Here is an 11,971-nt window from a genome sequence, read left to right on the forward strand (position 1 = left end):
AGGGCCCCCCCCCCCCCCCCCCCTCTACAACTTTTCACAAAATCATGTACTTACCACTTTATGAGCCTCACTGCTGATCTTATTAACATATCTTAATACTTGTAGTTCTAAATCTGACTGAATACTCGACTGAAACAGGAGAATAGTAAGAAAATTAGACGTGTCCATATCATACTGTCAAATACCTTCCTTGTCTATAGAAATTTCTATTAAATATGAATGTGGGAATATGAACCTATGTGGGTTTTTACTGCCATATCAGGTTGAAATGTGCATAATACATTAGTATTGTATACCACCTCAGGCATCATATTATCTGGATAACGAAATCAAAGAGATTCTTACCATTCTGAAATTTCTGGATGCAACAATTCTTTATTTACAGTAAAACTACAAATTAAACAAATTTTTAAAATGAACAACCTTTTTTGTATTATGTGATATTTCTCAGAAAATATTCCACATTATAATTGTATGAGAAAATAGGCCTGGTATCTGGTATTCAGAAAATTATAGATCTTTATTAAGCTTCAATATCTGCAGTTATCAGCCAGGGCAATGTCAGAAAAGCTACACATTAGTAATGCCTAAATCTTCTGAATAATGGCTGAATTGTTGTTGATTTTTTGCTGATAGAAGATTTACTTACTAACTAATACCATCAAAGGCAGCAGGTCTACTGTATTTATCACTGTCAGAATTCAAACCATACTAAAAATAGATTGTTCAAATTGAGAGAAAACTAAAACAGAAAGAATGTTTGTCAATTGTCCACTTTTGGCTCCTATTTGATACAATTCCAATTTCTCTTTTATTGTCTGTGATTTCTGCTATTACAGAAAAATATTTACTTACCAAGGTGAGAAGAGAAGAAGGCTTCTTTGACTTCAACACACTCAATATCTGAAAGGAAAATACATTTCTGTATGATTATTTTTATCATAGAAAGCCAGAATTTCTTTAAAACCTTCTCACAAACAAATAATCTTGTAAAGATTGCCAGAATTTGTGAAATAAAGAAGCTTTTAGTGCCTTACCTCATTTGAAAAACAGACTTCATCCACACCATATCTTACACGAAAATCTTCAGCTGTTAATAATCTGTAAATAAAATATACGTTTTCACCAATTATCTATAGTGGTCAAGTTACCAGCTGATAGAGCTCAATAACAGCATCAGCAAGCACTACCCATTAAGATCACCTGTCACAGGAGCTCAAATTCAAGTTTTCTCTATGCATTATAAAACCACTAATGTCTCAATTTCATATTTCCTCAATACAAGCACTGGCAATAATTTGATGGATTTGAGCAATTAAAAATTTCATACCTTCCCATCCATACAGCATAGGAGTCAGGTAATTTAGGTGGAAATAGAATAGTTTTTCCACTGTCTACCTCTATAGCACCATAAAAATCAGGTTCCTCTACACCAAATGTCCAATGAAAATACGATTCCTGCAAAATATGACATATGTCAATCATTCCATATAGATGTGTTCTGTTCTCTAGAATAGGTCTTTCTTGTTTTCCCCCCAAAAAAAGTTGTATGAGATTAGGCAATCAGTCAGTTACCTGTCTAAACAATGGCTCGTTATCAGAGCAATAACGAGTCTCTGCCTCTCCACCTTGCAATAAAACAATGGCTCCTTTCGGTACTTTACTATTCTTTCTTAGTCTCTCACATAATCTTTCTCTATTCTGTTTAAATAATTCCATTGGAACCTCCATAGTGTGGGTACCACGACAAAAGGCTGGTCTGAAATACAGAACTAATGGAATACATAAGTTGATAAAAGCTTAATTTCAGTCATCTGTCCATTGCTGACATTGGATTCCATTGGTTTGTAAGTTACTGGTTAGTAGGCCATTAGGCAAATAAACAAAATATTTGAAAATACTAGTTGGAAAAAAGTCAGTTTCTTGAACATAGAAACATGTCCATGGGAATGGCTGTAACACAGAGTTGTCCAAGTCAAAACCTGTTTTGCTTTGTTGACACTGACTGTGCTCAATTCATTCATTCTTAATCCATCAACATAATGCATCAACAACATTATTATTTTTTCTTTGACAGGACAAATAGAGGTAAAGGCAAAAAAACTTACGCTGCTCTTGCAGATGCCATTTGGATGTTTGATAATGTTGTTATGTTTTGCTCTTCCGTATCAAATACTTTCACTTTCAGTTGCAGGTCACACCTCCAAAGTTCAAAGTTCGAACTCAAAGGGAGACAATCATATTCTTTTCAGACCACATCGAATACATTGATCCGTAATAAGATGACCTCAACAAGAGACATCCCAGATGTCTATGACCACAACACAATCTAACTTATTCTTTGATCTAGTTAGTTTTTATAGGAACTTAACACCTTTTCATATGAAATTCGTTGATATCAGACTTGTAAATATGAGTAGTACGAGTTTTAGTATAGGCTAATATTAGAACCCCTAAACACAGATTTAGACAGATTCTAAGAGCTTCGTGATCTTCCTCCCCTCTGACCATAGATACGATTTGGATTTTATTATATTTGCCCATTGCTGCTGGTGGAGTTCATTTTATGTCAAGAATTTCATTAAGAAAATCGTCGCAAGCATGAGTCTTATTATTTCTTCCGAAATAAAACAAAAAATAATGAAAATTTAATTTCAACAGATAGGCTACAAAGGCTTATTATATGTAATGGGGTAAAACCAATTAATGTTAAGACTATTTAAAATTGATATATCTAGTAATTAACCACCAGGCAAAATTTCCAAATAACACACCGAGAAATCCATGAAGAAAAGTTGAGTGAAAGAGTGACCGTATTGAGAATCCAGATGATGGTTTCTGACGCCCTGATCGCTCACTTATTTGTGAAACAATGTTGGTGGTAACAGTCAATTTCTCCAAAATTGCTGTCTGATTTTCATCCATCTGCTCTTCTATCAGATCGAAATACGTGTATACAAATGTTTTGCAGTATTCCAAGCAATCGCTCTGCAACAACATGTACGATTTGTCTGCTATCATAGCCATGATGACGTCTAGAGACTTTTCCGGAAGAGTCAAGGTTCCAATATACAGGCAAATATCATAATCTACTTGAGAGGTTTGAATTTGATCAGCTTGTACCATATATCGATTGGCCATCTCTTCGTATATCACATGATACCTCCGAATAACGCTTTGTAGTTCTTCATTCAGAAACTCTTCCAATGAGCAAGCTGAAACATACTCTCTGGAGACCAACGTGGATATATTGTTTAAATAATCATCACGAATCGCCCAAATAGAAGCATGGATATTTCTGACAATCAAAAAGAAGACATAATCGGACTCTTGTTCATCCTTTAGTCGAGGATGAGTAAAAAGATTGAATTTCTCATGTAAAATATCCCAAACTATACCAGTTATATCCGGGTTGAAATTACTGGTAATCAATCCATCGTTTGTTAATCCCAATTTCTCTTCAAGTTGTCTTTTCCTGATCTTGGAGGATACCATAGTTCTAGTAGGCCTAGTGTCTGGATCAAACAATGATATATATACCCTTCTTTACGTTGAATAAATCACTCAATGTCAAGGTACATAGGCCTATATAAGATTCTCAAATTACGTAAGTATAATAGGCTATGTATCTATGATAAAATATACAGCTAACAGGAAATATTTCTAAACAAAAAACCTAAACCATAATCATATATACGATATCAGTCTTATTAAAGTGACATTTGTGTGTGAAAAAAATCCTTAGTCTTTATATATAGAGTCAATCGAGAATCTAGACGTATAAATTTCTCTCTTGTGATCAATCAAGTTGAAGTCATGCTTGTTCTATGTGAATTTTATTCTGCTGTCGACTTGAGTCTGCACAGTTGATGTTGCCAATTGTAAAATATTGTCAATTGCTTGGAATATCCGTTAATTCTACGGTAAAACAATATAGAGCATCCGAAAATCCTTTCCGAAAAAATTTAGACTCCAAATATTCCCAAAACATCATTATCAGGTGTCATATTGCAATTATAATGCAAAATGGCAAACTGTCAGCGTAGACTCGTGGAACTTCATTTTTTTTTTGGGGCTGTATTAAGTGCCTATCCACAAGCCCTATCTTTGAATTAAATCATTGCGTATTATACACACAAATATACAGTAATATTCTTCATGAAAAAGGTATTTTGTTAACGTGTTAAATTATAATCATGGATCAATAGCGTCCTTCAAACAACAGCATAATTTATGTACTGATTGTTTTTTGTAAATGAAATCTTTTGTACAGTTTTTTGCAACTTTAAGGACCTATACTATTACTCCCAACAAAACGAACCAGATCAAAATACAGTACTTTGAAACGAACTCATCCCAATATATAAGCATTGACCACGCCCCTTCTCGTCACGTGACTGGATGAATGGCTGCATGGTTGATCGGTAAGCTTTCGCGATTTTTACAATTCATTACAGATCAGCTGATTTCTTCATTCACTCAGCCGATTGCATTATTGAAACATTGTCTGTGAGCCTTCGAGTATCATTGTATGATTGTCATAGGGTGATTCTACCTGTTTAAGTAGAGAAAATCGAATGATTATGTTGTTCTAATGAGTTTTGGCTTTGGCACCGAGTCTGAATTATGCTGATATGATAAATATGGAATGTAAACAAACCTTTTCTTTTTGTATGAGTCCTCGACTTGTTGATTGTCAATCCACCTCTTGATGATTCTGACACCCTTTCACTGTCACTTTATTTCAAAAATAATAATAAAACAACCATAGTGTTAACATGATAAGGACATTGATTGCAATTTTTTTTTATGTTTTTAGCTATGTTGTAACTGTAGACTGCAAAGGTCTAAGTTAGTAGGGTCTGACTCAGCGCAAAAGCTGATTGCATTGACTTACATTACCGGGACATTTTTATATTTGATTCCTCGATTGAAAATAAATAACACAGTCTAACTGAAGACCACTTAGTGATAATGATTAGTAAATTATAATACTCATTACCAGTTCTTATTTGAATTGATATTTGTGATTTTCCTTATTATCATTATCTTTTCACCTGGAATTTTCAAAAGAGATATGAAAGAAATACAATCTATAAACTAATAACAGGGATATATTATATGTATATTAGGGTGTCTGAAATTGTCTTTGTGTTTGTTTTATGGGGTGGAAGAGTGATTTGATGCTAACACCCTCATTTATATATATATTTGTTACTTCATAGCTGTTTTTGATCTCTTGTTTATAGAAATTTGGCACATTTAGATTTCAGTAAAGGTTTAAATGAAAATATACTTAATAGTTTTATAATATAGGGAATGATGCATATTCCACTTTTTTTAACATGCAGAATGATATTGGCAAAATGTTATTTAGTTTGGTTCATAGACGCCTTATTGTTTTTAAAGTCTTTTATCAAGTTTTCTACGATCTGTTATAATCTTATATACAGCAATTTATAAGGATTTAAATCTTTTGCTTTTTGCACTTTCAATTACCTCGGTGCTTTTGAAAATCTATAGAACATAAGGAAGTATCGGTGTATTTGTTTGATTTTGTATATTTACAAACTATCATGAATGGGCACTAAGCTCTATATTCATAAATCATCTTAAACATTCAGCAGGTATTATATATATCGTATATACATAGGATATACTGGTGCATGTTTCTGTATATTTTTGACTTGTTGAATAACTGTTTTTGTTATTATGTTTTTTATTACAGTATAATAGCATTTTAAGCCTCTCACCAATTGCTAGTTCAGGCTGCTGTAGGTTATTTAAAGCACTAACTGATATAGCCTGGGGCATTTCTATCCACTAGCTTCAATTGGTCACACAATAGCTCAATAGCTTGAGGTTTGAGGCTAGAAATTTGAATCTGTATATATTCAGACTGGTATCTAAATGCTGATAGCAGGTAGAATTTATAGCGATTGAAACAACCTCATTATTCATCAATGTGAAGAGTTCCTATAATCCACACAACTATTTATAGTCTGTTCATGACATCATTGTTCTAGTGGAAGTGGGCTTGTAAGGATTGTGTATTGGATAGTTTAGTGTGTGTGTTTGTGCAGCTATCATATTTATCAAGGAGTATAATATTGTATAAAGGATTATACCTTAAACTGTATATAATTAGATGCAATTAATTAGGCGTGATTAATTAGGATATGTATAGATAGGTAAGTTATTATCAGTTTTTAGCGCCTTACTGAATATGGTTCTGTGTTAACGGTAGCGCTACATCTCTCTATTGATGCCATGCCATGTATTCTAGCCTGATATTCTTTAGATACCTTTAACAGATGGCATCCACATCAATTTTTTATCAGAATAATCAGTTAGAGGCTTGATTCCTGATTTTACTGTTTATTGAGAGTTATCTTGATTAATTGATAAATAGTTTTTATTTCTTTTCAAATAGGTTTTTAACAATTTTTTGTCAAAGTTTTAAGTTTAGTTAATTTCGTGCAATAGAAATTTTTTTTGCAATGCATAATTCTAAAAATTGAAAATTACAATTGATTTAAACCTGCACCTAGAAAACTGAAGTGACTTATTCCAGATAGTTTTGGCTACTAGAAAGAAGCAGTTGAAGAAAATGAATGTTGCCTACTTTGGTCATCTAAAGTGCTTTGACCAATATATGATAGAAATTTCTGTATAACTTTAGTCATTGAAATCTGCAAAAATTCAATGCAGTAGACAATGCTGATCAAGGAAATGTCATTATATTGCTTTCCAGTAGTTGTAAGTTATTACATGGCGTAGACAAGGCACTGTTTGAGGGACAAATTAACAGTAAATTACCCTCCCCAATAAAGGGACATAAATTATGGGAGGAATGTCTAAATTGATATGACTCATAATAACTTGATATTATATTCTAGAGAAATGACTATTAATATCACAGCAGTAGAACACCAGTGATGTCAGAATGTACATGTTTATCAATTTGTTTTTATTGGCACTGAAATTTCACCTTCAGAGATTACAAGTTGATAGATTTTGAAGATAGTGAGGAGTAATAAACTAGTGTTAGTTGGTCAGATTTCAAAATACATTATAACCGGTTCTAATATGAAATGAATGGAGTTAAACATCCTCCTATTATGTGCACACTGAATGTGCTAAAAGGGCAATGCAATGCAGTGTGCAATGAGAGAAATTTAATCAGAACTGCGGCATAAGCCTACCCTTTTTTTCCAGTCTGTAGTTCATAGGGCCTCATTTTTTGTCCAATCCCAAGGAGTAGATGCTTTTTCCATATCAGCCATGTTGACCTGCAACACTTAAACCAATGTTGAAAAATACAAAATATCCTGGAAAATCTGGGCCAAAGCCTGAAGTTTTTGCAAAGAAAACCATTTTCCAGATAGTGCTTGAAATTGTCAAGCATTTTTGATTGTACTAGGCACACTATGGTATCTTCTCCAAGCTCCTTTGTGAGATATTATGAACACATGAGTGAGGTTCGTCCATTGTATTCCGATACTCACTCTTTATGTTAAACAATATCTTATGTGATAATGTTTTGTTAGATGTTAGTGCCAGTAAGATGGTAAAACACATGATATATTGGCACAATGGTCTATATCTATTTTAGTACTGGAGAAAGAGTAAAAGGTCATCTATCGGCTAGTTAGAAGTTAGTATTTATTATTCACATATGATAACCTGTCGATATCATCATATAGATAGGATAAAATAATATACAGTACAAGTGAAATATTTTGTCTATTAGAAGGAAACTTTATATGTGTAACAGGGAAACTGATAGCATTGATATGCACCATACCAATTTTCATTGAGATGTCTTGCAATTCCACTTAAATTAAGATTAAGCGTTTTATGAGACCTAGCTAATTGCAAAGATATTATGAGCTATCAACAGTGCAGCAGCAGTTGGGATATAGGAGGAGGGGTGTGGGGGGGGGGGGGGGATGTCTTGGGAGAGGTTATAAGCTTATGAATATAATTGAGTATAAAGATAATGACTTTTTAATATGATAACGAAGTCAAGGTAACATTAACACAGCCATTGAATCACCATGACACTGAACAGTGCAGCAACAGTTGGGGTATAGGAGTGGGGTGGGGTGGGGGACGTGGGTATATGTTTTTATATAGAGATTATTGTGTGCACTGTAAGCTTATAGATAATAAGATAAATTACGAGAAGTCAAGGTAACATTAAGACAGCCATTGAGTCATCATAGATGATTTAAATTGTTATTGACATAAGAAATAAAAAAGATTTTGACTAAAGAATAACATGAAGTAAGTGTAGATAATAAAGAGTGTTGAAGTAGAACTGTATATTGACACATCCATTGACAATTATTGTACGACTAGTGTTAAAGATTCAACAGTTAAAATCTTAGAAGTTTTTTGAATGAAATATTCTTTATAATAAAAGGAAAATCTCAGCGTGGCATTTTCTTGTCATTGACTAAATTAGGCGTATTTTTTGCAGCTATATTGGCAGTATAACCCAACTTATATCGCTTGTAGGATGAGAGGCATATCCTCATGCAAAATGGAAGATTGTGTTTTTGGTAGAACCATGTCAAAAAATTTGAAGTGATAACTTAATCAAGGCCTTATAGATAAGCAGAAAAGAAGAACTTTATGTCTTGTGTTGGCGTTAATAACGAATTCCTAAACTATCCATCCTACCCGCAGTGTTTAAAAGACTATATGCCATATATGGGCATGAAAATACCTTTCATTGGAGTATGATTCTGGAATTTTGTAGCAAATTGTTTTGAATGAATTATTTACTCTATTTTAAACTTGAAAGTTTGTCAATGGTGACCAGAATAAAGATGAAGAGTTGAATGAACCCTGTTATGTCTGATATAACCCCAGTAGACCCTATATCAATATAGGTGGTAACAAACTCTGGTGTATGATTTATTTACCTACAGATTTATATTGATACTAGTTTACTTTATGATAGGCTGTTTTAGTACTTATTTCATATACAGTATATATCATTTATTTATGACTATTTAGTACTTCACTGGTATTTGGTATTAGTAACTATGTGTTAAAAAGCTTAGAAATAAAAGTTTGAATATTTCAATTAAGCTGTATGGATTTTTAAATGAATGATGTGTAACAGAACTCAGTTTCTGGGTGGTTTGTGGCAGTAGACTTAATTGCAGGAAAGGTGTGAGTGTAACATTGTTTTTAAGTCTGAGAGGGCCTAGTTTCAACCCCATACTTTTGAAACCAATTCTGCTTTGAAAGTATTAACTCTAAATGTCCTCCTTAGATGAGCGGCTCTGTTCCCTTATACAACACATATATTGCTGTATTAGCTATAGGCTTAAATGCCATTGGTATTGATCCCAAAATTGGTCATCATCATTTGTGTCTGACTGAATTTTGATGGCCTATGATTCAGCTATGCTTTTTATCCGAGTGATAGTCCCACCCAACAGTCAAATACAAAAGTATAAAATGAATGAATTCAGGGTACTGGATGTTTGTTGACTGGCCAGCGGATGTGAAGTTTTTAGAAAAGGATTTGATAATATTGAGAATATGTATCTAGGTGTTATTTGTAATGAACACCTACTTTATGAATGAGTTAACACCATGGTGTTAGATGTTGGGTTGTAGAGTAAATCTTTTTACATCTATCTATTCTGTCAATAACACCTTGCGATTTTCTTACTATCCTATACTTACACTACCTATTTCTTCACTTACATGTACACTGGTTGAAAAGGTCTACATCTTAGAAGTTTCTATCATTTTGGACATCAAGCTGTTTAGGTGTGATTCAGATTGTTGTGTAAAACATTTTTTCACCAGGGTATGAATCATTGATGTTTAGATTCTTTATAAACTGCAGTGATCAGATAGTCATCTTCACAATGTCAAGCTATTACGAACTTCATCTCATACCTTGACTGCAATAGATCATTTTCCAATATTTCTCTGGTAAAATTATTAGTTCGAATTAACAGAAATTTTTTAAGAAGGAACACCTGTTCTGTTGCCAAAATCAGAAAGGATTTGGTATCCATTTATAGAGTCCAAACAGCTGATTTTTACTTGTATCTCTATGATTGGATGTCAACTATGCATCCCCTTTCGAAGTTGTCATATCTGCTTATTTGTTTTTGCTATTCTCAGAATGTTGGAAACTAAGACGAACAGGCAATTAGACCATGGATTAGCTACCAGTATTTAATATTAATTTATATTCATGGATAAGCTTACAAATAAAATGACACACCTTATTACATGTATAGACATCTTTTGCACTTTATACAATTTATTTTTAGAGTCATTGTTGTGTTGGTTTTATAAAAAACTGTCTAATAAAAGTCTCATTAAGGTTAATGATATTTTAAGAATATAATGACTGTCTAATGACTTCATTAGGATATGAGATTGCTGATTGTTATAGGTATTCAAGTAAACTGTTTAAAATTGAAATATTTCTAGCTAGGGGTTTTGCTTGTTACTAGTTGGCCTTCCTTTAAAAGGGATCTTCCTATTTATTTGAGCTACAATTTGCAATATTTTTAATGAAAATGAAATTTGATAGGTTGTAAAATATATGTCTATTTACTGAGATTAGGTTGACATGATATTCAGTCTTTCAAGATGAAAATGAATTATAAGCATGTTGACTAAAGATAGCTCATTCGACTTCTTTCGGTGACAACACTCTTTAAAGCAAACAACAAACTGGACTGAACTTTTCTTTGGGAAAAATTGTCAAGATGACCAAAAAGATGAAAAGATTGAACAAATTGGGGGCCTCGTTCTCCTAAACTTGAATAAGATAAAATCCAGATTTTAAGTACAGTTAAAACAGTTGTCTGATTGAATATTAAATCTAAACTTATAAATCAATATTGGTGATCAATCAAATGTTAAAAGTGATTTAATGCAGTTTTCAAGAATAGAGCCAAGTTAAAATCTGAGTACCAGTACTGATATGTTGTTGTGATTCAGACTGATGTTATATGACTGATGTGATGTAAAAACTACAAGTGTTGTAATATTAATCTGTAGAGAGAGAGAGAGATGTAGGAGTGTAAATCTGATATTTATAGAATATACTGAAGAACATAGTTCAACATTCTCTCACTAATACCAAGCTCTATTTTCATACAGAATTCATCTTAAATCAGATATGAAGGTGACTTCTCCAGTTATGTATCATTCTAATGATTTATTATGATCTCATAAAAAGAAATATCCATGATAGCTGGAAACATGTCAGGATGAAAATTGCCACATTTGCAAATTTTTTTTATGCGAATAATCACGAAAATACCAAAATTAGACAAGATCCTGATTTCAGTCTGGATAGTTGGGATTTTGGAATTGGCATAGTGGAGACACAGGAATAGAGATTATAAAATATTGATGAACCGATAATTCAGTCAATTCTCTGTTGATAGGAATTTGCACTTTTCAATTCTCAAATTGGAATAGGTTGTAAATATGTTAAATTCTTCTTGGATGTTCAGTTTATATTGTGGACCAAGTTAATTTGGAAACCATGATAGTTTGTTATTTCATTCAAAACAGAAACATCTTTTGAAGTTGTACGATTTGATCAATGATATTTCAAAGCTTTTGACTCGTTGCTTGAAACATGTTTAGGAATGTAGATAAAGAAAAGCTATACTTATCTTTACGTCTGCACTAACTTACAGACGACCATTGAGAAAACATGTTAATTTATTTTCGAAGGTCATTATGACTTTGTCTGGAAGTGATGAGCTGAATATCATACATAAGCACTGGCCGTGCTCTTAAAATCAATAAATGTGAAATATAGAGCTCATCCAGTAGAAAATTCCCATTACCATTTCTAAAAAAAACTTGCGCTGCTGTTTCCCACTGACAGTTTTTTTTTAACTCCAATGACTATATTTGTCAAAATTTTCCATTTTAGTAAAGTCAGTCAATTTGCAATTTTGAGGGA

The 11,971-nt window shown here is 32.8% G+C and overlaps 2 protein-coding genes across 2 annotated transcripts in view; both read right to left on the reverse strand.

Moving 5' to 3' along the window:
• LOTGIDRAFT_217473 (hypothetical protein) overlaps positions 1 to 2,192 on the reverse strand; it is a 5,708-nt gene extending 3,516 nt beyond the window's left edge. Inside the window, exons 1-8 of the mRNA XM_009059976.1 lie at positions 2,109 to 2,192; positions 1,576 to 1,759; positions 1,331 to 1,458; positions 1,038 to 1,101; positions 856 to 903; positions 650 to 711; positions 346 to 390; positions 51 to 124 (exon numbers count right to left, since the gene is read on the reverse strand). Coding sequence (XP_009058224.1) covers positions 51 to 124; positions 346 to 390; positions 650 to 711; positions 856 to 903; positions 1,038 to 1,101; positions 1,331 to 1,458; positions 1,576 to 1,759; positions 2,109 to 2,128 — 625 coding nt within the window. The 5' untranslated portion in view covers positions 2,129 to 2,192. The remainder of the gene's footprint in view (positions 1 to 50; positions 125 to 345; positions 391 to 649; positions 712 to 855; positions 904 to 1,037; positions 1,102 to 1,330; positions 1,459 to 1,575; positions 1,760 to 2,108) is intronic.
• A 523-nt stretch (positions 2,193 to 2,715) lies between these two features.
• LOTGIDRAFT_163461 (hypothetical protein) lies at positions 2,716 to 3,495 on the reverse strand (the record flags this gene model as incomplete). Its single annotated transcript, XM_009059977.1, has 1 exon — positions 2,716 to 3,495. The coding sequence occupies one exon, from the start codon at positions 3,493 to 3,495 to the stop codon at positions 2,716 to 2,718; it is 780 nt and encodes a 259-aa protein (XP_009058225.1).
• Between the last annotated feature and the right edge of the window lie 8,476 nt (positions 3,496 to 11,971).

This window comes from Lottia gigantea (assembly GCF_000327385.1).
Source record: "Lottia gigantea unplaced genomic scaffold LOTGIsca_40, whole genome shotgun sequence".
Lineage (NCBI taxonomy): Eukaryota > Metazoa > Mollusca > Gastropoda > Lottiidae > Lottia > Lottia gigantea.